General features: G+C 45.0%; 1 protein-coding gene across 1 annotated transcript; it reads left to right on the top strand.

The window, feature by feature from the left end:
* Positions 1–5,259: 5,259 nt before the first annotated feature.
* Positions 5,260–17,737, top strand: NEU3 (neuraminidase 3). The gene is given in 4 exon segments (XM_008526132.2): positions 5,260–5,815; positions 9,757–9,968; positions 16,432–17,487; positions 17,489–17,737. Coding segments are annotated over 3 exon segments (1,374 nt in total). The 5' UTR covers positions 5,260–5,815; positions 9,757–9,761; the 3' UTR covers positions 17,600–17,737.
* The last annotated feature ends 10,167 nt before the right edge of the window (positions 17,738–27,904 follow it).

The raw sequence follows: 27,904 nt of genomic DNA, 5'->3' as shown, positions 1-27,904 counted from the left end.
CTCTCCCTCTCCTGTGATGTCCACATACTCTTGGCTGGGAGAGCGTAATCTCTTGGTGGCTGTAGCCTCCAACATACCTATCTTAAACTGCGTGGTCTGGGTTCCCACAGTGGGGAAAAACTGCCTGAATTCAACTGATGTAGCGTTTGGATGAAGTTTGCAATGGGAAAGGAAAATTAAAATGACCTGTAGGGGGAGCCTCTAAACTGATTCAATGTCCTACTGTTGTATGGCTTTCCCATCAATGTGTTATTAAAGTCAGTTATACATTTGACTGAATTGTGAATGCTTATATGTCTCTCATTGAGGGACTACTACATATAGAGAAATGATCGCTGTTTCCTTTCAGGTAGTCTAACAAAAACAATATAGAACCCTAAGAGGAAAGAAACGAAAATCACAGCTTTAGTTCAAAACTTGGTGACTGCTGGAGTACTCAGGCTGTTTCCCAGTACAGCAGGGCCTCGTGCCCTTTGCACGCACCAAGTCCACCTTTTAGAAGGTGGACAGCTGTCAGGCTGCTACTGAGCTATTGCTGAAACTGAATATCTGACCCTAATGCTCGTAACTGGCCTAATGCTTCCATCTTGGACCATGCTAACTCAGATTTGACAACTTACGAGAAAGATCCCAGCAGGCTTCCCTCATCAAATGGAAATGGTGTGTTCTGGGATGCAAACAGCCTGACTATCTTAGTTTGACATAAAAAAGTGACATCTACTCCTTTGGAGGAAATGTATTCCCCACTTGGCTGCCTGAAGCAGAGCCACTGGCTCAGTGGGGCACTTGATTTACAAAAACTTCTGCAGTCAAATGCCTGGGCCTGGTTTCACCGATGGTCCAGCTAAGTTAAAAGCTGCTGGTGTCCAGTGACAATTCTGGAAGACTGACTACAGTAAGCGCTCATCAGCACAATGGGCTGAATTGAAAGCTGTGACCTTTGCCCTAGACAATTCCTAGAGACCAGACATGTTTTATTTTTACTGACTCTAGGCCTATTGTCAATGGCCTAGTCTTCTGGTGTCAGAAGACTACAGGCTGTCAGATTAAAGACATTCTTCTTTGGGGCCACAAACTATGAATGAGTTGAACTGTTGGGGTCACTCATGTAGATGCCCATAGTGGGGGCTCGTTCTCTGATGAGACCAACTGGAATCAAGCTCCTGACGGAACCTCTACCACTCCGATTGCCACTGTTGTTGCCTGGATTTGTCGTACTGACATGGCGTTAACACCTGCCGTCATAGCCTGGGCACAAAGTAAAAGACTTAGACTTCTGATGCAGAGACTACTGCTGCATGCCAGGCTTGTGACTTCTGTCAGAGTCCAGTTTGTCTAGCTGTGAATGAGGCCACATAGCACAGAGCCTGGCCTCCACCCACTCCTGGCTGGTTGATTATGTCGATCAACTTTGCCTCCCTCTGGGGGTTATTGAGATTGCCTCACCACTGTTGATACTTTCTCAGGTTACAGCGTTGCTGTTCTCCAGTCAGCCGACTGCAACTATACTGTTTTGGTCTTGAAACTAATCTGTCTCACGTTTTTGTTTTTCTTGACCATATACAGTCTGTCAGTGGTACAAATTCATTACACAAGCCACTCAGCAGTGGGCTGATACTCAAGGTATTTGATGGACCTTCTGCTCTCCATCCACAGGCATCTAGCGTTGTTGAGTGTTGGAACAGCCTACTCAGAAAATGTACTCAAAACATTTGTGACTCTGCCTCTCTTAGCTCTTCCTGGTCAATACCTTAGTAAGACAGTTTGGTCACTGAATGTGGCAGTACCTAGAAAGCAATCACTTCCTCTTTACTGCTGTATTATTGTTCTCCAGAGAAACAGAACCAATAGGATATGTGTGTGTATATATAAAGAGATTTATTATAAGGATTTGGCTCACACAATTATGGAAGCAGAGAAGTCCCGTGATCTGCCGTCTGTAAGCTGGAGAGCCACTGGTGTAGTTCCACTCAGTCAAAAGGCCTGAGAACTGGTGTAAGTTCCAGTCCAGAAGCAGAAGACTGATGTCCTAGCTTGGAAACAGGCGGAGAGAGTGAATTGTCCCTTACCCTGACTTCTGTTCTTTTCGGGCCTCCAACAGATTGGATGAGGCCCACCTACACTGGAAGGGCAGTCTGCTTTACTGAGCCTACTGATTCAAATTGTAATCTCATTCAGAAATTAGACATACCAAGAATAATGCTTAACCAAATATCTGAGGACCCTATATCCCAGTCACATTGACACATAAGATTAACTGTCAGAGCTGCTTGCTGAGTAATGATCACAATGAGAGAGGTTGGGGAGTGTTGTATAAATTTATTTTGAAAATTCAGTATTCTGCACTGACCATTGCTGGGCGTGATGTTTTCTTTACCCTAAGAGCAAGCTTGTAAAAGCAAGCCAGCTTGGTTGCTACATCCTCCACGTGGTAGCCTAGCCAAAAGGAAGCCTGGAGTATTCACATTTAATTCTGCTTCAGCCGCCTGGATTCTGTTGTTGGTTTGACACGGTCCTTGAGCATAACAGTTTGAAACAGAGTCACCCCTGGAGCCCTCCTCTCAAAGGAAAATGGCCTAGTACAACTCTCCCAGACTGTTGCAAGTTCCTTAAACTTGACTGACTGTTGGGTTTGCCATCCCCCACCACAGAGCTCTGACCGCAATTTGATAGCAGTTACCTTTAACCTACTGAGAAGTCTATCGAAACATCAGGTGCACTTCAGTTCCTATATCTCTCATGCAAAACACTTGTCACAACATCTAGATATCTCCTTCACCCCCATTCTTGTAGCTGTTGCCCAATCATCCTGTGGGGTGGAATCCCACCTGCTTGGTGGCATGGACATATGGGACAGGTTGGACTAACTGCCATCAGACAGTCTTTCCAAAAATAAGGACTGGTTTCAATTATTCTAAGTGAACTGGGAGCTCTGAGGGCTACCAGGTGGCCAAGAGGTCACAGTAGGAACACTGTCAACCTGTGTCACCTGAATAGTGTAGGTCCCACTTGGGAGGCCCCAACAGTCATAAACAGCAGCATCATATATGCCCTCAGGCCTGTACTTCCTGTGTGGAAGCCAGGCATTAACTTGCCTTCCTGAAAACATGGCGCCTTGCACTTTAGAGAGGGTCATAAGCAACCTTCAGATGTTTAAGGAAGCACCACCAGTAGATCATGTTGCACTGAGATGACTGTGGAGATTGCTCCAAAATGAAGCTGTCCTTGCTTACAAGGGGGAGCTTCCTGGGGGGGGGGGGGGGGGGTGACTGACTCTTTCATGCAGACTCTGCAGGAGATTATCCCAGTCTTGAGAGTCATCCTATTAGAAATGTTGGTATGAAATTCATTCCTGACTTTAGCTGAAGCCATCAGTCAGACCACTTCAGTCCTAGAAGGCATTCAGGTGAGCCTCAACTCACTGACCAGTGGGGTTATGGATAATAGAATTGCTCTTGACTTCTTTGTGGGCCAAGGTAGAGTCTGCAATCACTAATACATCCTGTCGTACCTGGATTAATGCCTTGGGCTGGCTACAAGGTCAATACAGAAACCAGAGAATGCTGCCTGGCTTTCTAAGGTAGACCTTGATGGCTTACGGTTGCTTTTTTGGTAGTGGTTTGTTTTTCCAGCTGGTTGGGTCCGGGCTGTTGGGTGTGGTTGAGGTCAATTCTGTAGATTGGTCTCATCCTTTTGTTTGAAGTTCTGTTGATAGTATCCTTAATTAAAGGCTGTATGAGACTATTAGAATGGATTTGGTCCCCATTTCTGTCGGATTAACCAGAGTGGCTGATGGAGTGGCAAATTCAGAAAATTCATCAGAAGCCATCTGTACAAAGTGCTGTGGAGGCTGGAAGAGGAGTTAACTGTCTTAGCATGGAGACCTGGGAGGTCCTCATTCAGGAACTGAAACCTGTTTGGTCTGAGCCATGAATGAGGAGTTGAGTAGGGCTAAGTGTGCCCATTTTACAGATGAGGAACCTGAGGCACAGAAGTTAAATAACATGCCAGGGTCACTCAGCTAGGAAGTGGAAAGTCAGGATTGGAGCCAAGATCTCTGCACCTCTAAATATAGAGATTGTTCCTAAACCTCATTGCCTCAGGCGTAAGACTGAAACCAGCAAAGAAGAATTGAGAGAGATCTGTGCATTAGTGTTAGATATTTTTCTAAAATTGACTTGGTGATCCACAGAGTTTGTGATTGTGAATTTGGGGAAGTCTGGCAAAGAACCCTGGGACTTTGTATGAGGCACTCTTTAAAAATGAAATATTTCAGACAAATAATGTTTTAAGAATAATGAAATGAACATTCGTGAACCCATTGCCACCTTTAAAAAAAAAATTACTGATACAGTTGAAGTCCCTTGGGTATCCTTTATCACATCCTACCTCCTGCACTCCCAGAAGTAACTACTACCCTCAATTTGATATTTGTTATTCCTATGCATTTTCTTCATACATATGTGTCCATTAACAATATATGGCATCGTTTTACATGTTTTAAAACTCTGCATATAATATTTGGTTGAGGGTTCTCAAGACCAATACTAGGTTCAGAGATTTGCCAGGACTTACAGGACTCAGCATATAGTTGTATTCACAGCTAAGATTGATTACAGCGATGTGGTAAGGATGCACATTGGATCATAAGAGAAAAAGACACAGGCAGAGTCTGAAGGAATCCCTCTGGAGGCTTTCTTATGCTCTCCTCTCATGAGGGCTCGCACTAAGCACGCTTTCTCCCCCAACGAAAATGCCGCGTGTGTGCCGTGTTTCTGCCCAGGGAACCCATTACAGACTCAGCACCCACAGTTTTTATTGGGGACTGGTCATGTGGGCACCCTCTGCCTAGCATGTACAAAAATTCCAGACTCCCAGAAGGAAAGCAGGTGTTTAGCATCGACCACATTGTGTTCAGTCTGCACACAGTCTGCATTTCTTAATAGGAATTCTACTATAAGAAGAGCAGTACTTTCTCCCCCGTTTTTTATTCACTATTCAGTTATTCATATCAATATGCACTTATGTGTTTTTATTTAACTCAGTAGGTTATAATCTAATACTATCATTTTCTCACTCAATATATATACACACACACACACATAACATATATATTAATTTTTTTAAGGGACGGGTGACCCATCGCTCTGGATCTCTAGTCCTTTCTGTGGAGTCCTCTCTGAGACCCGGAACCTTTGCTTGACACTCAGGCTGTGCAGGGAAGTTTTAGGCGGTGATACCTATCGACCCACCGGCCACCAACAGACAGGAGCTGGCGGGTCGGGGCTGAAGAGAGCGAGTAGGGGAGGAAATGGAAGCGTGGGGGGCGGAGCCAGGGAGCCGCGAGGCCCTTGGGAGCCGCGGTTGGCCTGGGGGCTGAACTTAACTTGGGCCTGGGCTGGAGCGGGCGGTGGGAGAAGAAGGGGCGGGTCCCACGCCGCGGCTGGGACTGGGCTGGGGGCTGGAGAGAGGGGACTTCCGAGGCCCGGCCGGGAGGGGCGGGGCGGGGCCGGCAGGGGGCGGGGCCGACTCCGCCGCGGCCAACGGCTGCTGCAACCGCCGGGCGCTGCGGCTTCCGCGCGTCCCCGCCGCGCGCGCCCTCCGGTCTGCCGGCTTGGAGTCCTGGCTGCCCTCCTGTCGGCGGCCCTGTCGCCCTCTTTGTTCACTTCTCGTGGTCCGTGCCCGCGGGCCCTCTCCCTCCGGCCTCCGTCTCCCCCGCCTGTGGTTCTCCGGGGCTTCGGAGTCCGAGACCTGAGGGCCCGTCCTCGCGCCCTGCTCTGCCCCGAGAGCGACGGAAGAGCGGGGTCCCGCACAGGTGAGCGGGCCCGGGGACCGGAGACCCCCGGGAGGAGGGGCGCTGGGCCTGGGGACGGGCTCCGCACAGCGGCTGGGCTGGGGCTTCCCGGCGGGGGGATACTGAGAGCCAGCCGGTCGGCTGGGGTCTCAGACACAGCCAGAGAACGTGCCTGCCGCGCTGTCTTTTTATTCTCCTTCCTCGGAAGCCAAACTTCAACCTTAGAGTTAGGATTTCATAGAAGGGCGCTTAAACTGGGGGAACCGTTCCTCCTAGAGGGGGTCTGTGGGCCAAGGGAGCCCTGAGCTGGAACTTGGGAGAGCTGGGTCTTGGCCCACGTTTTGCAGCCCACTGCTTGCGTGGCCTTACCTGAGTTTCTTCCCCTCTCGGGGCCAGTTTTCCCATCTGTACCATGAGAGGGGTTTGAACTGCCGGGCCTCCCAAGGCCCGACATGTGATGGGTGCTCCTTAAATATTAGTGATTCGGGGTGAATAAATGAGGTAGGGAGGCCTCCTTCTGGGGTTCACTGGAGGCTGCCGGCTGCGCTGGATTAATTGGAGTCTGTGGAATGACGTTGGTCTAATAGCCTGAGAAATAGGTGGTACTATTCCCATTACAAGCGACGACACTGAGGCTCAGAGGTAAAGTGACTTCTTAGTAAGTGTCAAAGCCAAGTGAGATTTCAAAGTCCATGCTCCACCATACTCTCTCCCAGTAAGAGAGCAGGGAGGACTTGACTGAAAGGAGCAGCAATTAATAATTTGAATTCTCTGCTACAGTGAACAGCTCCGAAGCAGAACTATATCTGATTCTTCTCCATCCCTAGTTCTCAGGATATGGTTTATGTGAGATAGTTTGGGTGTCAATGCGAGAGCCCCCATCTATGTTAACAATGTCATCAACATGATCATCATAACCATAATTAATAAAAAATAATGATAGTGACTCTAATTGTTATAGTGCTAGCAAAGCCGTAAGTGAAATTGTGAAGACGTCAAAATTTATAATAAAGACTCTTATTTATATAGTATTTTGAAGTTTATAAAGCGCTTTTCGAGTGGTTCTTAATATTGATCTTCTTAGGTAGGTTTTATTATCATCCACATTTTACAAGCAAGGAATCCAAGACTTAGATTAAGTGGCTAGCACAAGGTCCCACAGTAAGAAGAAGAGCTGGGACAGGAATCCAGTCCCATATGACAAGTTGTGCTTCTCCTTTGGTACTTTCCCCTCTTCCTCGCCCTTTTTTCCTAGTCCTTCCTCCCCACTCCAGCCTATCTTGTGCTCCATTCTTCCTGTCACCCAAAGAATTCCTTTCTCTGTGTTGACAATCATGTGTTGGCTGATGATTAATAGCATTGGTATTAACTCATAATTAAACTATTAGCTTATAAGAGTGTAAAATATGATCTCTCCCAGAGGTGTAGAGGGGAGTTTTAATTGTTATCATCATCATCCACAGGTTTCAAGGAATAAAACTAGAATATGCAGGGATTGACAGTCTAAAACTAACTGTCATATATTGATCTCATACTATGTCTTAGGCCCTGAAACAGCCACTTAAACTTTCAACTGAATTCTCTCAACCACTGCTGAATGTTATAGATGAGGATCCTGAAGCACAGAGAAGTTAAATTACATGCCCAAGGTCATGTGTCCTGGCCTGGTTTAAATCCTCTGTTCTTAATGGTTCCAGCAGCCTGGCTCAGGGACAGCTCTTTACTTAGCAGAAAGCCTGAGCCTCCTTGACGAGAGAGCCTGATCTGGGGAGAGAGAGGTGTGCCCTAATGTTGTGTGAACAAGACAATTCCCCCTTGCCCTTCTTTCAGTTCTGCTGTTGAGAGCTCAGAATGAGTGAGGGGAGGCTTTCCTTCTGGTCTCGGGAGGCTGCCTCCCCAACCCCTCATGATAGTGAGCCACGGTTCTTCTCTTGAAGTTAGAAATAAGTGACTATGAGTCACTCACATGCTATTGATGAGCATTTGTCTTGGTTGACACTAGGAGGCTGTAGCCAAAAGCAGTGCAACTTTTGCTTTCAGTTCATTGCCCACAAGGCTGCCTGAGAGATTGGTCTAATATGCACACGTGATCATGCCATTCCTCTGCCAAAAACTCTGAAGTGGCTTCCTAACTGTGATAAACCCCTTAATAAGGTGTCAAAGCCTCCCAGGATCTGGGCTCTGCTGACCCCTTCAGTCTCATCTCTGCTCACAGCTTTTGCACTCCACTCTGGTCATGCTGAAGCACTGAGAGTCCCCACGGCTCACTGTGTTTTCTGTCACCTTTAGGCTTTTCACGTCTACTCCCTCACCCCTTCTTTTCACTATTCAGTTAGCTAATCCATTATTTATCCTTTAAGATCTAGCTCACTCATTCATTTGGTCATTCAACAAATATTTGTTGAGTGCCTGTCATATACCAGGCATGGTTCTAGGTGTAGAGATGTAGCAGTGAATAAAACCGACATATCCCTGCCCTTACAGAGCTTCTATTCTGTGGTATGTCATAAATAAGTGTAATATATGGATGATTGTGGTGTAGAGCGTAGAGCAGGGAAGGGGGAGCGGGAGGGGCGGGGGAGTTGTCAGGGAAAGCTTCACTGATCGGATGATGTTTGAACAGAGCTGAAGGAGGTGAAGGAGTGAGCTCTGTGGCTATCTGAAAGAAGAATGTTCCAGACAGAGGAGCTTGCTTGGCTCAGTTACTTCCCCTCCAAAAATTCTCTGCTGCCTTGATCTGGACAGATGCCCCTTTTCTGTTCTACATGTTCTCCTGTTTACCTCTGAAGTAACACTTGGTATATGCTATTGTAATTGCCCATGTGTATGCCTGTTTCCCTCACTTGGATGTGGGTTTCTTGAGGTCAGGGACCTCTGATTCCTCGCTGTCTCCTCGGCATCTACCTGACTTGAAGTAGGCACCCAGAAATCTTTATAAAATAAATAAGGCCTTACGGACCTTGTTCTTACAGCCTGATAATTTTTACAAATGATTTGTAAGATAGGGCTTGATGATAGATGGTTTGAGGGAAAAAAAGGAATTTGAAGTTCTTTTTGTCTGGCTTGATTCCCTTTTTGGGCCTCTGAGAAGTAGAACATCTGATTTTCTTTGAGAAGCATATCTAGAGACTTCCATTTTCAGCATTATGGCAGGCTAGCTAACCTGAGAAATGGTGGATAAACTATAACAAAGTCCTTCATAGCTGAATTTTCAGGAAAGTAAGAGAAATCCCCAGGGGCTTTAAAACCTAGAGTAATCTGAAAACCAGAGCAGTTGGTCCCTTAACCTGACCTCAGCTGCTGCATGTTTGCCGCCTCACTCACCTCCAAGTTTGGGCTTTAATAGACCTGCTGTTAGAGTGCCTGCAGCTATGAACCCACAAGGGTTAGACTCTAGTTGAAGCTGAGATCCCCGCATGAAGCTAAATCCCTTGAAAATCTACACCCTCTCATGGGGTGGACTAGGAAAAAAAATCTCACTGCTGACTCAGAGAGATGACAAAGAAGACTGCCTCTTGTCCTAGGCTCCAGTAGAGGGAAAAAGTTTCCCTGGAGAATTCTTAACCACAGGCATTCCCTCATATGGATTTGGGTTTTTATTTATATTACCCAAATGGCCTAAAAACTCCAAGGCAAGAAATTGACATTAGAAACCATCTGGGCTGGTAATACCCCCAGATGCTTGGCAGAAGCACATGCAGAATCTCTCTGGAGAGACACACTTGACGCAGGCCACATAGGATTCCCACAAAGTCTGGAGGATAGATTTGTTAAATGAGAGTGCATATTGCTTGCTTTGTGCTGTTAAGACCATGATATTACCTTTGTGTAAAAGAATACACATTTGAGTACATCTTTGCCTCCCTGTCTGTGATCTCTGGAAAAGGAATGATAGAGCAAAATTTCTATACAAGCCAGCATTTGGGTATGGACAGACATTTAGCTGCCTCCTATCCTTACAGAAGTCATGGAAGAAGTGACATCGTGCTCCTTCAACAGCCCTCTGTTCCAGCAGGAAGACAAGAGAGGGGTCACCTACCGAATCCCAGCCCTGCTCTACGTGCCCCCCACCCACACCTTCCTGGCCTTTGCTGAGAAGCGCTCCACGTGCAGGGATGAGGATGCTCTCCACCTGGTGCTGAGGCGAGGGGTGAGGACTGAGCACTCAGTACAGGTGACTCCTCATCCCACATCTGGACCTGGCCTCAGTTTCTCTCCACATTGCTTAGAGCACTTTAGGGACTGTGCCTTTTCCCACCAGTGCAGGAAAAGCCCTGTGTGGGAGGTGGCAAGGAAAAAACAGGAAAAGCAATGGCTCTCACTTACTAAATACTTACTTTGTGCCAGGGTTACATTGGATCCTCACAGCCACTCTGTGACATAGGAACTGTTGTAGTCACATTTTACAGGTGAGGAAACTGAAGCTCAGAGAGGTTGCCACTTGCTCAAGGTCACACAGCTATAATAAAGCAGTAGAAGCAGGCATCAAACTTGGTCTCTGACTCCAGAGTCGTCCATGGTTCATTCAGATTCAGCTAACATGTGGTTTGCTTTTCATTCGCATTCTCTTTTATCCTCCTAAGTCACCCAGGGAAGTAAGCGTTGTTAGCCCAGTTTTGCTGATGAGGGATCCTGGTGCTCCAAGAGGTAGATAGCTTGTTCAAGACCACAACTAGCAGATAATGGGGGGAGGATAACAACCACCATACCCCTCCTCCTCCTGCCCCTCCTCTTGCTACATGCTTTCTGTGAGGTACTTATTGTTGTCTCCATTTTACAGGAGGAAACAGGCTGAAGATTAAAGGGACTTGCCTTGGGCACACTCCTAACAAATGGCAGAATTGAGATTGGAGCTCCAGCCCCTAAGTAGCACATTTTTTACTGCATTTTTAGTGGGGGATAGAATGGTTGCTGCCCTTGCGCCTGTGAGCTACAGGGTTATTGCCGATCCCATTTTTCTTATTGTTGCCTTATTTTATCTCCCAGAGCTGGCTGAAGTGAGGATCAAGTGAGACAACGGACTTGAGAGTCTTTTGTAAACAAATATATGTCTAAATTTACAATAAATACTTTAATCCCCCTAACCTGTCCTGCTTTTCTGCCCACAGAAATCTCCTTGAAGCTTCATGTCCATAGGGATGTCTTGTTTCGCTGTTAACAGTACAAATGTTATTCTGCTGAAGGTGGGCCTTGCCAGCAACCCTTGTCTTTGCTTTTGATGACTTGCTCACATTTCCCAGTGAGGAAGTTTTTTACTTTAGAGAATTCCCAGTCCCTGCTCTTTGACCTTCTCTTGTCATGAGTCTTCCTCATGGCTTCCCAGGACCAAACCTTTGCATGTGTCACTGGTCTGTAAAGAGGCCCAGCCCTGCAGCCCACCCTGAAGCCCAGCTTGGAGCTGTAGCTGGACAGGCATTGTCCTGCTTTCTATTATAGACAGTTGGGCTGTGGAGTATTTTTTATCAGATCATACCTTTACGTAGCCTCACTATCCAGCAGTCACACACAGTCACAAACGTGTCCAGTTTAACTCATTCTCTCTTTATTTTATTCTCTTTCTCTGAGTCACTTAATTGTAGAACCTTGACATTAGAAGAATCATCAGTCCAACTTCTTTCCCAATATAGAAATCTTCTGTATTTCATTGGTAGTTACTAATAGCTTAGTGGTTAAGAGCATGACTTTGGAGTCAGGCAAGACCTACCATTTATTGGCTGTGTGACCTTGAATACTTGGCTCTTCTCTGTTTCATCATCTGCAAAATGTAATTAATAATAGCAATTGCATAGTAGGAACTCAGCATTAGTCATCTTCTATAAAGAGTCTGCTTACACAACTCCTCAAATTGAGGAGCTTAATCCTGTGGCAACTGTTAACTTTGTTTTTTGGAATGAGATGAACTCTACTTCTCTACAGTTACCTTGTTCTCTACAGTTGGTCTTGTTCTGCCTTCTGGGGCAATCAATCTATATATAATTTAGACAAAATCCCTTTTCCAGAGAACTGTTTTTTGATGTACCTGAAAGTGGTGTTCATGCTCTCTGAGTGTTCTATTTTTTGGGCTCAGTAGCTTCAGTTCTGTTAGCGGCTCCTTAGGCTACAGTCTTGATTTGGTTTCTGATCCCTTCATAACTGTGATTACTGTCCTTGGGATCTGGTCTGAGATGTCAGTGTCCTTTTTCAAAGAATGGTACTCAGAGTTGAACTTAGGACCCCAAGGATAGATTCACCAGCTCAGCAATGAGGTGGCTGTCCCATCTTGTATGCTTTTTTAATGCAGCCTAAGATAAAGTAGCCTTTCCTTTTTTGGTAACTGTGTAAAACAATTGACTAATATTAAGTAGAAGGTTAGCTAAAACCTCCAAGTCTTTTTCACATTTGTTCTTTTTTTTTTAATTGTGATGAAATACACCTAATATAAAATTTTCCATCTTAACCATTTTAAGTGTACATTACAATATTGTTAACTATATGCACATTGTTATGCAACAGATCTCTTAGAACTTTTTCATTGTGCATGACTGCAACTCTCTGCCCATTGAACAACTCCTCATTTCCCCCTCCCCCAGTCCCTAGTAACCACCATTCTACTTTGTTTCTGTAAGTCTGACTACTTTAGATACCTCATATAAGTGGAACCAAGCAGTATTTGTCTTTTTGTGACTGGCTTATTTCACTTAGCATAATGTCCTCAAGGTTCATTCATGTTGTAGCATATAACAGAATTTCCTTCTTTTTTTAAGACTGAATAGTATTCCACTGTATGTGTATACCATCCATTGGTGAACACTTGGGTTGCTCCCACCTTTTGGCTGTGGTGAATAATGCTGCTGTGAACATGGGTGTGCAAGGTGTGCTCTCTTTGAGACCTTGCTTTCAATTTTTGGGGGATATATACCTAAAAGTGCAATTTCTGGATCATATGGTAATTCTATTTTTAATTTTTTGAGAACCCTCCATACTGTTTTCCCCAGTGACTATACCGTTTTATATTCTCACCAATAGTGCACAAGGGTTCCAGTTTCTCCGCATCCTTGCCAACACTTTCTTTTTTGATAGTAGCCATCCTAATGGATATGAAGTGATATCTCTTTGTGGTTTTGATTTGCATTTCCCTAGTTATTACAGTGTTGAGTACTTTTCTTTTCATATCCTGGTTGGCCATTGCATTTGTTGTTCTTTAATCGTGTTTCTCCATTCAGATTTTTAAACCCAAGACTTGTTTTTCTCTTTGTCAAGCCTCAGCTTGTTGATGTCCCATTGCTTCAGCTGGTTGAGATCATTTAGATTCTAATGCTTTCATGTTTTGTTTACTGTTTCTTCCAGCTTCATGTCAACTTTATATTAGACATTTCTGTCCCAAGTCATTTTCTCAACCAGTAAGGATGGCTGAGCTTCTGACTTCCCACCGACTAGACTGCCCAATAATTAAGTTGACTTTGGCTCGTACATTTGAAGTGTTTACAGTGCACAAGGCTCTCTAGTATAGAATGGGCTGTACCCAAAGGTAATGAGTTCCCTGTCCCTAGACTGGTTCAAGGAGAGACTGAGGGCCTTTATCCAGAAGACGTAGAGGAGAGTCTTCTGTAGGATGGGAGTTAACACTGGATCCTGTGACTGAGATGCTGTAATCGGAGCTTTTATTATATATATTTTATATATATATATATAGCTTTATATATATATATATATATATATATATATATATTATTAATATGTCTTGCCCATTCCTGCAGGAATTAAATTTTTAAAAATCTCATTTTTGTTTTGGATAGTTAATACGTTTTATTTATACGTTTATGTGGCTGAAAAATAAAAACAGTATAAAAAGGTATACGTTCCATTCCCAGTCGTCTACCTCCTATAGGCCATCACTGTTGTTTCTTATGTATCCTTCTCGTACTTTTTCATACAGAAACAAAGAATACAGGTGTATATTCTTAATGTTCCCTTTTAAAGTTTTTTTAATGTAAAGTGATAACATGTATACAGAAAACAAACAGAACATAAATGGCAAATGCACAAAACAAATGTCAGCTCTGAATTGACAAAGCCAACAGTTGTGGACTCACCACTCAGCTCAAGAAATAGAATACTGCCAGCACTTCAGAAGCTTCTCTTATGCCCCTTCTCCTTCCCAAAGGTAATCACTACCCTGATTTACAGTTCTAGAGTTCAGTTTTGCTTGTTTTTAATCTATGTCGTCTTTGTGTTTGGTTTCTTTAGTTCAATATGATGTTCTTGAGGTTTATCCAGATTGTTCTGTACAGCTGTAATTTGTTCATTTTCATTGTTACATAACATTCCATTGGATGACTGTAACACAATTAATTGACCCATTCTACTGTTGTTGCATATTTGGGTTAGCTCTTATGTGTGTGGTTAATGCTACTCTGAATATTCTTTTTGTTTTATTGGGGTAATGTTGGTTTATAATATTATATAAATTTCAAGTATACGTCATTATATTTCAGCTTCTGTATAGACTACGTCATGTTTACCATCAAAAGTCTAGTTGCCATCCGTCAGGGTACACCTGTGCCCCTTCACCCCTTTCACTCTTCCCCCACCTCCTTCCCCTCTAGTAACCACCAGTCTGTTCTCGGTATCTATGTGTTTGTTTATCTTCCATATATGAGTGAAATCATACAGTATTTGTTTTTCTCTATCTGACTTATTTCGGTCAGTATAATACCCTCAAGGTATTGCAACAACATCCATGTTGTTGCAAATGGCACGATTTTATCTTTTTTTATGGCTGAGTATTCATCGTGTATATATACTACATCTTCTTTATCCATCCGTTGATGGGCACTTAGGCTGTACATGTTTTTCAGTACTATGTGGATGCATTTTTATTGGATTTTCATCTAGAAATGGAATTACTAGATCGTAGGGTATTCCATTTCAGTAGATAGTCCCAGCCAGTTTTCTAGTGGCTGTAAGGGCTGATCTCCTTCACTTCCACCGCTCCTCCTGTGATTTAGCCCTTTAAAGTTCCAACTCAAAGCATGGGGGGTTTACCAGGGCCTCTAATTTTTGTCCTCCTAGCCCCATAAGACTGTCAGATGAATTGCTCAGCTTCTCTTCCTTTCATTTACCTCTTTGATAATTAGAGCTACCCTGAGGGGAAAAGGGACTTGAAATACCAAGCCAACCTCTCTGAATGAACTTCTCTCAGTTCTTGGCCTATAATTCTTCATTACCTTGTTTGCTTTCTAACATATTTTTTGTTTTAATATTTTATCTATTCTAGTTCTCAGTGGAAGTTCAAATTACCTAGTTAGCTGTAATTGGAAGTACTTTTCCTCCACATTTCTTATGCAAAAAGTAGCATGCCACATACACTCTTCTGTAATTTGCTTTGTTCATTTGAAAATATATTATGGAGATCTTTCCATATCAATATCTAGAGAGCTTCCTTTTTCTTTTTTCACCCCTTACATTGTGTGTTCATTTAACTAGTCCACTACTGATGAATATTTGTGTTGTTCGCAGTATTTTGCTGTTTCAAGCAATGCCATAGTGAGTAATCTTAGACATACTTAATTTAGTGAGCAGATATATTTTAGGATAAATTCCCAGAATGGGACATGCTGGGAAAGAAAAAATGCATTTGTAATTTTGATATGTCCTGTGCTAAGTATTGAACTATTTTGTACTCCAATCCATATATGAGAGTGCTGGTTTATTCACATTTTTGCCAACAGAGTATTGTTAGGTTTATGATGTTGCTAATTTGTTAGATGAAAAATACTATGTCAATTTAATTTTAATTTGCTGTTTTCTTTTATATGTGAGGTTGAACATATTTTTGTTTTGTTCTCTTTCTGTGAATTGTTTGATCTTGTTCTTTGCCCATTTCTATTGGGTTTCTGGAAATTTTATTACCAGTTTCAAATATTGTTTTTAAAAATATGTTAAGGAGATTGGGCCTTTCTTTGTGATATATTTCATTAGGCATTATCTCATTTTGTCCTTACAACTTCTATGTGAGTATGTTGTTATATCCTCCATTTAACTGATGGAGAAATTGAGGTAAAGTAAGAGTAAGTAGCTTGCCCAAGGTCACATGATGAGTAAGGAAGGCAGAGATTGAACTAGGTGTCTTGGTCTTTCTTTCTTTTAAAAAATATTTATTTAGTTCCTATCATGTGCTGGGTACTGGAAATACAAAATTAGAATAGTTCAGTTCCTACCCTCAGAAGACTCGTAGTCTAGGAAGGGAGCCAGTCACAAAAAGATTATAATGTTATATGATAAGTGCTATAACTCTTCTGTACATATAGGGAGGAGCCACTGATTGGCTTTGCGGGGGAGGGGAGGGAGTTTCACTGAAGGCTTCATAAAGGAGGCGACATTTGAGTTGGGTTTTGGGGGATGAATTGGGCATCTAGACAAAGTGAAGAAGTGTTCTAGACAGAGGGGACAGCATATACAATATTAACATTGCCTCTTTCCAACTTTATTAATCATCGTATAATATTTGAGAATTCAGTGAATACTTGGGCCTTCATGATTTTATGGATTTCAATACCATTTATTTCTTATCTCTGAAAAGTACTAATGCTTTTAATGAGCCTCGTGTCTTCCTATTAGTCTTTCACTCCTGCTTTCTCTCCTTTCCCCTTGTCTAGTGGGGACCCCTGAAGCCACTGATGGAAGCCACCTTACCTGGGCATCGGACCATGAACCCCTGTCCTGTGTGGGAGCAGAAGAGTGGCTGTGTGTACCTATTCTTCATCTGTGTACGGGACCATGTCACTGAGCGTCAGCAGATTGTGTCAGGCAGGAATGCTGCCCGCCTCTGCTTCATCTGTAGTCAAGATGCTGGTTGTTCATGGAGCGAGTTGAGGGACCTGACTGAGGAGGTCATTGGCCCAGAAATGAAGCGTTGGGCCACATTTGCTGTGGGCCCAGGTCATGGCATCCAGCTGCAGTCAGGGAGGCTCGTCATCCCTGCATATGCCTACTACATCCCTTACCTGTTCTTTTGCTTCCGGCTACCATGTAAAGCCAGACCTCATTCCCTGATGATCTACAGTGATGACCTAGGCGCCACATGGCACCATGGCAGGCTCATTAAGCCTATGGTGACAGTGGAGTGTGAAGTGGCAGAGGTGACTGAGAGGACTGGTTACCCTGTGCTATATTGCAGTGCCCGGACACCAAACAGGTGCCGGGCAGAGGCTCTCAGCACTGACCATGGTGAATGCTTTCAGAGACCAGCCCTGAGCCAACAGCTCTGTGAACCCCCACATGGCTGCCAAGGCAGTGTGGTGAGTTTCCAGCCCCTGGAGATCCCACATGGGTACCAGGACCCTAGTGGCCAAGATGCTCCTACCATTCAGCAGAACCCTCTGCTGGACAGCTCACTGAGGCTAGAGCAGGAAGCTGGAACACTGTCACAATCATGGCTCTTGTATTCACACCCAACTAGTAAGAAACGGAGGGTCAACCTAGGCATTTACCTCAACCAGACCCCCTTGGAGGCCACCTGCTGGTCTCGCCCCTGGATCTTGCACTGTGGGCCCTGTGGCTACTCTGATTTGGCTGCTCTGGAGAAGGAGGGCTTGTTTGCCTGTTTGTTTGAGTGTGGGATCAAGCGAGAGTGTGAGCAGATCGCCTTCCGTCTGTTTACAGTCCAAGAGATCGTGAGCCATGTGCAAGGGGACTGCACTAGCCCTGGTAGGATCTCTGAGCCAATTCAAAACTAATTGGCTTAGGACTCAACTTTCCATAGAAGGGAAACCACAGAAGACAACCACAGCCAGGATAATAGAGGCCAGGATAACAGGTTACTAAAGTCTATAGAGAATCCAAAACCTTAAGATTCTGCTCCCTACATTTTTTCACTTCTCCTTTTCCAGAGGACAAAATGATAGTTTTACCATAGCTACTGCAGTGGAAAGAGCACTGAACTGTTGAGGTAGAAGACCATGATGTGGTCCTGGTTCTGCCATTGCTTGCTTTGGGACCTTGGACATGTCACTTGAACTCTCCCGGCTTCATGTCTCCATCCGTAAAATGAGAAGATTGGTTCTGTGATCTCTCTTCTTCCCATCCCAATGAAAGTCAGAGGATTCATCTTTTCAAATGACTTTCCACTTACCCAAGTGTGAGGTGCAAGCAGGTATCATAATATGGAGGACTATCTGGATGGTTGGTTCTGTTTTTAATAACAAAAACACCCACACCCTTCTAATCATGCTCAGAGTCTACAGGCTCTCTATCCTAGAGGAATTGGGCAAAACAGTAGAATCATGAGGTCACCTACCTTCTCCAGCTTTGCAGCTCTGTTCAACTTTGCCTTCCTCTTCCAGAATGCATTATTTCCTAGGGAGAAAATGAGAAGCTCAATGCCAGTCATTCTTGATAATGGTACTTATTGTTTCTGATGGCATCCTATGAAAGATGAACCTGAAGTTCATTTATTAGGATGGTTCCTGATGGAAAAGGATGTGGGTTAGGACTTTAAAGCATTGAACAAAACTTCCCACAGTGTGCCCACAGGGAGTTCACAGTTTATGGGGCTAGAAGAGGGAGAAAATTTAAGAAAATAAGTGCAGCTGGTGGGGTAGTTTGTCGACGTTGGGCTCTAAGATGTAGATATAGATGTAGATGTTGGTGTGATGGTAGCTCTCCCTGTCTTTGTCTTGGTTGTATCTTCATTGTGCCTGGAGTCATCTGCCCCAGGCTTATCCATGCTGCTGGGTTCCCCCCAAGTTCGTTTTTCTCAGAACATTGTCCTGGCTCAGCCACTCTTTTACCCATGGAGAAGGTCTTCATCATTAAGAAGGTTTCTGCACCCCCAAACCTCTGAGTCAGGCCTATTTGTTTGGACCTACTGAAATCACTATTTGTGACGTAGGGACGCCTCTTTGTCTAATAGGTTTGGGGCTGAGCTTTGCCAGCGCTGGGCCTCTCAGATGATACCAGATTGGTTGCTCTTATTTTAGATCATTTCCCCCATAGCCTGTTATTGTGACAGAAATTCTATCCTGAGACATTTCTTTTTTGTCTCTATTTTAGGAGGATAATGCTTTAAACTGGTATCAGCTAAATATATTTGGTGCTGGGTAATGACCCCAGGGAGCAAGTCTTCATCGTGGCACATGGCCTAGAGGGCTGGGGGTTAAGGCTGCACCAGTCAGATGGGGGAGAGTCCTACAGGATACAAGTAGAGACTGACTTCACCTGCTTCAGCATATGGCCTAGACTGGCTTTTTAAAATTCCTTTAGCCTCTCATACATTTGCCAAAGTTATCTTTTCAGTACACAGTTGTGATCGTTCATGCACTCTTTTATACATTTATCTAAATATTTCTTGAGTGCCTATGCATAATGTAAGGTACTTTCTATTGCCATTCCCCAACTGAAAGTCGTCTGTGGCTCCTCTTTGCCTACTAAGGGTGTTTACATGTAGTCTGGCATGTAGGACCTTCAGTTGGTGGGTGAAATAATGAATACTTATCTCTACTTCTTTATATGAACCCCACCATCACAGAAGACCTCTGTCAAGTTGGCCAGTAGAGGGACGTGGGGAGGTTTGAGGGTGGGCAGAGTTGGTGATGCAGGGAGAAATTGGTGGAGAGAAGAGGATTAAACGGGCAGCCCCCTCCTGAGTAGTAGAAACTTCTTGTTCAGCAAAGCTTTCCTGAACACCATATGGCAAATAGATAGGAAGAGGGAGGATGGCTAAGTCCTACAACCAGGACTCAAGGATAAAGAGAGTGAGAATATCAAGACTCTTTGGAACCGTCCAAGAAGGGACTCAAGGAAGGGACCTCAGTCATGTGGCAGTCACTTCTGCACACTGCAGATGTCCAGTATCAGTACTCAACAGATGTCTCATCCATCTCTAAATTGCCCTCCCCTTTCTCCTTCCTCTTTGCCTCATGTTTGCTTCTTTTTAGTGACTAGCAGTGAAACTTAAAAAGCAAAGGGCCTATGTGCATACTTCAGGAAAAACAAGAAAAGAGAGTTGGGGACTGGAGTAATCCAGAATAAGGATTAGAGAGAGGAACAGAGTGGGTGATGGCAGCTGTGAAGGAAAAGAACAGCAGATAGGAGTCCTGGCACCGTTAGGAAGAGAAAGTGGCACAGACATGAGGCCTACGCTGGAGAGAGGGCATAGGTGGTGGCCGCTACGAAGAAGAAATGACAACAGGCTGGAGCTGTTCCCTGAAACATTTGGGAAGGAAAAGAGGCCTGCACAGGCCAGCAGGTTATGCTGCAGATAAGTTCCTACCCAACCCCGTAACTTTTACTGGCTTGACTTGTCCATGCCTCAGGTGACCAACAAAAGCAGCTGTAGGCACTCCAACTCATGTTGTGCCAATTACCCAAGGCCTTCAGGGCTCTGTGACCTATACCATGATAGGGGCACCCTAATGGAGCCCATTTCAGCCATTCTCAGGTTGGTAGAATGGAAAAGACAGGGCAGGTGATGGCAGCTGTGAAGAAAAGAGGAAAGCAGACTGTAGGCCTATAATCTAGAGGCATAAAGAGAGGACTGCATAGGCTGTGGTCCTTTGCCCCCGAGGCCCCACCCTGTCCTTGGACCCTTAGAATGGATCCATCCAGCACACATGGCAGGAAAGCACAGGTAGGGGCTTCCTACTGCTGGTATGTACCCAGACCAGCCTCCCACCCATTTCACCTGCCAGTCCTGTTCATGCTCCCTAACTCGTGGTTCACTCACTTCTAGGCTCCTAGTATTTACCTCAGGCCCTTGTTATTTGGATGCTCTCTTTGGACCTATTTCTCCTGGTCACCATTCTCCCCTCAGATATCCACTTGATTTCATGAAATTGCAGCCATAGGTAAGAGACCTTGCACCCTGCCTGTTGGCTAACCCAAGGGACCCACAGAGGTCAACCTGAGCCTGCACAGCTGCTTCCCCAGGGCGGTAGGATTCAATCTTTTCACTTCAGCCAGATTAGGCTGCTCAGTCTTCTCCAGTAAGCCATGAATTTTCCCCACTGCGTTACTCAGTAGATGTCACGTCATCTTTCCCTGTGCTCCGGAGTGCACAGTCTGAGCCTCCCAATGGTCCTTACCACAGGATGCCCTGTATTGTTGCCTACGTTGTGCCTTCTAGGCCTCTGGTAGGCTGTGAACTCCCTGAGGGCCAAGTTAGTCTGACTCCTCTCTGTGTCTTTTTTACCTTGAATCATAAGACTTACTTATAAATATATACTTTTTCTATCATATTCTGAATTCTCTAAAGGTCAGGATTGTGTCTGATTCCTGTCTTTGTCCTCTGCACCCAACACAGGGCCTGGCAGAGAATAGACAGCAGGGAAGTTATGCTGATTTAATAAAGGAGTCAAAGACTCTTGGCCTTCTGGAGCCCACTGAGAAGGTCAGGGCGAGTTCCCCCACAGGGAGGAGCATGTTGCATCTCTGTGGATCGCATAGCACACTAAACCTGCTGAACGCTCAGCCTAGGTGAGCCTTCTCTGTCCTGGCCTGCTTCCAGATCAGTCACATTACTTCCTGGGAATGAGCTTTTCTCTGGCTTCAGCTTGGTCCTGCCTGGAATGTCCCAGGGATCACAGCCCAAGCCCAAAGCCAAGCCTTGATTTGGGGTTCTTATTTCACTGGTATTTACCCCCGTCCCTGATTGGATTTTCTGTAACTGCCACTCCTCCAAGACTCAAAGGGAGATGCCGGGGCTTAGTGAGTTCTGAGCGTGTCTTGGCCATCTGATAGCAGGTGCCAGAAATACTCTCTGTACGATAAAAACTGTCATGACTCTTTGGAACAAGAAAGATGAATAAACAGCTTAATAGTGCTGACTGCTGTTTTTTTGTTATTGTAAGGAAATCGGAGATGATTATCATCCTCATATCTAGTTTGTACCTGTTTTCTTTCAAAAAATGGATTTGAGGTACTTTCTTGCTTTTCATAAGAACTTTTACTTCCAGAAAGTTTAATAATAACCCTTTGTGCTTTTACAGATTGTCACGTGAGCCTAGTTGCCTATTGAGGGAAGCAGGGCAGAGATGACCATGACTGGTTTGTTTGCATATTACACACTAGCTTTTAAGCAGAGGAACCAGGACACACAGAATCACCCCTGTCTGACCCGGCCCCAGTGTTTGTCACTGCACATCTTACTTTCTTTTTTCAAAGCACCTTGAGGTGATTCTCAAATTGTAGCTGGAGAGGCCACAAATATTTACCTCAATGAAGTGAGGTGATAGCTTTAATTTATGATTTTTTACTTGACTTTCTGTTTGTGCCATTGGGATGCTTAAGGCACTAGTTAATTTCACCAAATGTGTCAGCATAACTCCGCAAGTTCTGTCAGTATGTCATTCTGCTTTCTTAAAACAAATTGACTATTGAAAAAGTTTCAAATGGGCATATCTTTCATCATAACACTTGAGAGTCATATAATGATGAAAGTAAATGAAGTTCAGAGAACTGCTAATTTACCTCTTAAAATAAGATAATTATATAATCATTTAAAAATCCAGTGATCTCTTTTATTTTTGTGTGTTTTTCTAGATTGCTTAATGTCTGAGGGATCTTTGGACTTGAGAGGAATATGCTCTACTACATAAACTTTAGTACTCCATTTATTAAACTCACATTCAATAAAACATTGAAAGCCTCTTAAATATTTAAACAGTAAGAAATTTGGTTCATTAAACTACCTTAAACATAAATACCAGTTACAAATTTAGTATAGCTGATCCTTTACCATTTCAAACACCATAAATAATAGATAAAACTTAAGTAAATCCAATGATTATAAAACATATCCTTATACAAAAACGGAGTACAAAAGAGCTGATGCCATGGATTCAACTTTTTTACTTATTACACCTTTAAGACTTCTGACTTTTAAACTTCTCTAGAGTCTCAGTAACTTTATCAGATTGTTTTCCCATCTCCCTAGGGATTTAGTAGTAGCAGATCCAAAGGAAATGAAGAGTGCCATTTCAGACAAGCTCTCTTTCCACTAGGAGCATTAAACTGGGAGGTTGGAGGCCTGGAACCGTAGGATAGCCATCTTATCCTCTGTGGCCGGTGGAGAATGCCCAAACGCAGTAGAAGCCTGAAAGAATGGAGCCAGGCAGACAGTCCTGATGAGATCCACTGGGGTCCTCCCTGTTATGGGAACCTATACCCCCCAACCTTTATTTGATTTTCATTTTATTTATTTATTAAGCTAGTTTGAGTTGAATGTATGTAGCTTGCAATCAAAAGACTGTAAACACCCATCCTCACAGAAAATTTGATTAATTGGTACCACAACCTATTAGTCGCTACTGGAGCAGAACTACAAGCCATGAGAATTAACTTTGAATACAGTCTACTAAAGTTTGATTAACAGTATTACCTAAAGAGTGCATTACCAGGAAAGACATTGGGATAGAATGGAGAAGGGATTGACCTAGGAGGAGTCAGGAATCCAGGGTCCTTGTCCTAGGGCTTGCCACTGACCTGATGGACAACTCTGTGCCAGCCACCGGCCCTCTCTGGGAACCGATTTATTCAGCTATAGCAGGGGCATGATCCTTGCCCTACCACTCACCAGGGAGTTGTATGGATCTGAAGAGATAGTGAATCCTTAGAAGCATTTAGCAAACAGTGCAGTGTTGTGTAAATAGTGGATAAATTACCTTTCACCTATTCATTATCCATGAGCATCGGCAACATTTGATAGTTGAAGGCTGAAAATGAGGGTGATAGATGGAGGGGAGAGGAGGAAGGCAGGACCCACTGAGGAGGGCACTGCAAGGCTGGACAGCCGTTTTGTCTCACCTCTGTCATGTCCTTAGCAAACTGCAGGCCTCAGGATTTTGCCCAACCATCTGACTTTGCCCCAGACCTTTTGCTCCCTTAGTTTGAAGAATGACCCAGCCTGGGTATAAAAGGGGAAAACCTCAGCCCCAAGTAGGAAGGGACTTCGTCTGAGTCATCTCTGTTCTCTGTGCCCACCATAGATAGCTCCAGGCGTAGCACAGTATAGGAAAGAAGGATGCAAGGAGGATAACATTTTTGAAGTGCCTACTGTGTGCTTTGAGTTATACATACATTCTCTCATTTAATTCAAAAACCCATTTAGAGACAGGAAAGTTGAGACTCAACAAGATTAATGATATGTTCCAATGTCACACATCTGTAAGTGATGAAGTCAGATCTGATTCCAAACCTGTATTTTTGTTGTGTGGTAAATAAGAGGCAGAACTGTGGGTGATGCTTACCTTGCAGGTTGACACAAGGCAGAGATAGTCCTTGGAACATGATCGGCATGCAGCAGCTGGTAAGAGGCTGGTGGTGATGATGCCTGTTGTAATAACCTGTCTCATAGTTGCACTAGAGTGGCCTCAAACCAAAGGTTTTCTGCTTCTATTTCACCAAGAGAAATGCGTTAGTTTCTCTATTTGCAAGTCCAGATCTAGCTGGAGATTATTTTCCAGTACCCCCAACCATCAGAGCAGCTGCCTCCCAAGACCCAGAGTCATCCTAAATATAGATTTTGTTGTCATAAACTAGGAATAGAATCAGAAATGAGAGCATGGATTCTCTTGAGGGGTAAACATAGAACTTGGTAGCAAGTGAAGCTGACTTAGTGCCAAGTGAAAAGGTCACTGGATGAGAGTCTGATTGAGCCACAAGTTGGAGATGAGAACTCTGCCTCTGCCTTTCCCCGGTGTGGGCCAGTCTCTGGAGCTGCACCCAGTGGCCAGGTCTGAGCCCGTTGCGCAATGTGGATGGTCCTCCATACATTGTCTCTGATCCTCAAAACAACCAGGGAAGCAAGACCTGATTATCTCCAACCTACAGACAAGGAAACTGAACCTTGGAAAGTTGAAATGATTGGGCAAGCATCTTAACTACAATTTCTTCATTTGTAAAAGCTAGGATAATAAAAGTATCTCATAGGCTTGTTGTGAGGGTTGAGTGAGAAAATGTACTCAAACTTAGATAAAAGTTAAATGGCACAAAGTAGATATTCAAAAAATAGGAGCTGCCATGATTATGATGATTTTTCCCTGTAGTAATCATATTAGCCCATCCTGTGTGCACAGTGTGTTAGCATACTTTTCAAACTTACATGTACATGTGAATCACCTGGGGAGATTTAAGAAAAAAAGTTTCCCCCTACCAAGATTCTAACTCAGTAGGTCTGGGGTGGGGCCTGAGAATTTGCATTTCTAACAAACTCCCAATTAATGCTGATGCTGCAGGTCCATGACTACTCTTCAAGTAGCACCATGTTACAGTACTTACCTCGCCTACCTCCTACTCACGCTCTTGCCTGCCCCGTGAGGTAGGAGGAATATGGACTGCTACTGTGAATGTCCACGTGGAACCAAGTTTCATTTCCGCCAGTGAGCTGTATCCTTCCTGGGTCAAAAATTCAGATTTCCTGTGGCATGATAATTGCCTGGGATTCCTATTGATATTGTTGCCCAATCTCATGGAAATTAAAAGTGACATCAGGGGCCGACCCCGTGGCCGAGTGGTTAAGTTCACACGCTCTGCTTCGGGAGCCCAGGGTTTCACCAGTTCGAATCCTGGGGGCAGACACAGGACCGCTCATCAAGCCATGCTGAGGCAGCATCCCACATGTCACAACTAGAAGGAGCCACAACTAAAAAAAATACACTACTATGTACTGGGGGGCTTTGGGGAGAAAAAAAAAAGGAAGAAAAAAAATAAAAGTGACATCACAGCTTGGGCACAGACCTAGGCCTGTGGGTACAGGGTGCTTTTTCATCTGTAGACCAGGTTTGCAGGACTCCTGGGTCAGCCAAGGACTGGGTAGGCAGTGGACAAAGAGGCCTTGGCTTAGTTGGGCTGCCGAGGACTCAGGTCTGTGAAGAGGGGCTTTTTGTGCCTGCAAAGGGGAGAGTGACAGTCAGCACAGAACATGAGCTAAGCCTGGACAGTTGCCAAGCTAGAGATTGCTGAACTCTATCAGTATGAGGGTCCAATGTCAATTTCAGGGTGTGAAGGGAATGGGGCTACATGGTACTCATCAGTCAGACAGTAATCTGACCCTATGTCTGGTCTGGACTGTCATTTTCTGCCCTTGGTGACCACACTGTATGTGGCCATAAGGCAAGGTCCTCTTTACTATCTCCTGATACCCTTCTCTTGAGCTCCTTCCCTTCAAGGGCCCAGTCCCAAATTTCTTTGGAGTCAAGACATTGGAAAACGGTTAGGAAGCTGCAGTGCCCTTCCTGCTACTCTACGTGCCTCGTTTAAAGCTCAGGTTTCTCTATAGAAATTGAATGATGATTATAGGGCCATGGAGATTGGGTTAAGGCCACGTCCTATGGGCATCTATGAGCTTTGAGGGGAGAGTGCCATGCCCATTTGTTCACCATATTATTCCAACCCCAGCATAGTAGGTACTCAATAAATATTTGTTGAATCAATGAGTTAATGGCCATTCCAGTTTCAATCACTTGGAGAAGTAGAGATCCTCCAAAATTGGGAACTCAAAGGTGGGTCTTAGGAAGAATAGGACACTCCTGCCTTTCCTGACCTCACTCTTTTGAGGTTTGAGACTTCATGGCATCTAAATGACCCAGAGAATGATCCCTGGTAGCCTCAAGTGAACCCTGGATTCAGGGATGAGTTAAGAGACTCCCAGGCTGGAGCTGAGGAAAGTTTCTTTGCCCTTCCAGTAATCTAGGTTCATGCCACGGTCTGTGTTGTTACTGGAAAACCCTTCTGAAAGCCTCCTCTGAACACTGCAGCCTGGCATCTGCTGTGTGGTCAGCACTGAGGGGTGGTTGGGTGAACACACTTGGCCTGGAGCCTCGAAAGTAGAGAGCGAGGCTCCCAAAATCCAGCCTGGTGGTGGCAGCAGGAAATCAGTGAGAGATCTGAAGGGGTAGCCGAATCTTGAGGCCAGAGTTCGGTGTGTCAACTGCCTTCCGATCCTCATGTGAAGATTGCCACTTGCCAGAAAGTAGCAGTTTCCTCACAACTCTCAGGAGGGCCGGGGTGGGGCCTGGCAGTAGGTTCCATGTTTGCTTCCCAGGCTGGCGAGTATCCCAGTGCTTCAGGAGTTGCAAATGGGAGGTCACAGGCCTCGGACTAAGCCCAGAGTCAGGTCGTGGGGCAGATTCTCCCTCATCGGACTTCCCTCGGCCCAGTGGGGCCTGACAAGGACCCACAGCTACAGACACACTTATACTTGCTGGGGAGCTGAGGCCCCACCAGCTAGGAACAGATGGGTTCCAGATTCAGGAGCTCAGGTAGGTGACACATTTGGGCAGGGTGTATCATACAAAAGCGCCTGGCTGAGGGGCAGGTTAGACCTGAAATCCAGCCAGCGTGGAGCTCCCCAAGTCATGAACCTGTAAGGCTGCAACTGCCCAGTGGGTCTCCTGGGGCTGACCATTGCTCAGAGTCCTGCCAGAACAAGATCCAGACAGATCAAACCTTTACTGAGGGCCTGCCCAAGACAGATATAAGAGTGCGGTTGTTTAGTTTAATGCTCGCTATGGCCCCGCGAGGCTGGCATTATTATCCCACATTTTAGGTGAGGAAAGTGAGGCGCAGAGGTGGCAGCAACTTGCTCAAGGTCATACAGTTAAAGTCAGGCCGGCTCCGGGCTCCCAAACCCAAGGCTTCGCCCGTAGCCCGGCGGCACTGCCAACATTGACCACCAGGTGGCAGTCTCTCCCAACTTGCTGCCGGCTACAGGCAACCTGGACTCTCAACCGGCAGTGCCTGCAGTTGGCGACAGAGCCGCGCTCTCTGCCTGGGCTTGCGAAGCTGTCCTGAGGCATCCCTTGTTAACTCTGCTGTCCTCAAGGCTCTGAGAGGGGTGGTGACTTTCCAGAGAGGGAAGGTCTGTGTGTGTGCATGAGCACAGGATCTGCTTCAGTCCAGTTCCATTGGAGACAGCTGGACCTGCTGACCTGCCGCTAGCTGACAGATGGTGGGCATGATTTTCCTGGCTCCCCTCTGCCCCCGCTGTTGCCAAGGGCCTCCTCAGAGATGGCAGCTGAGTTTTCCTTTGACCCTGTCAGAGGTCCAAGGCCCAGCCCCTTCTGTAGGTGGAGCCACTTGTACCTGGTCTGAGGCCATTCTGAAACCCACGGATCCCTCCCCTGTTCTAACCTG

Source organism: Equus przewalskii, chromosome 6 (genome assembly GCF_037783145.1).
Source record: "Equus przewalskii isolate Varuska chromosome 6, EquPr2, whole genome shotgun sequence".
Lineage (NCBI taxonomy): Eukaryota > Metazoa > Chordata > Mammalia > Perissodactyla > Equidae > Equus > Equus przewalskii.
This window is presented reverse-complemented; position numbering and strand designations above follow the sequence as displayed.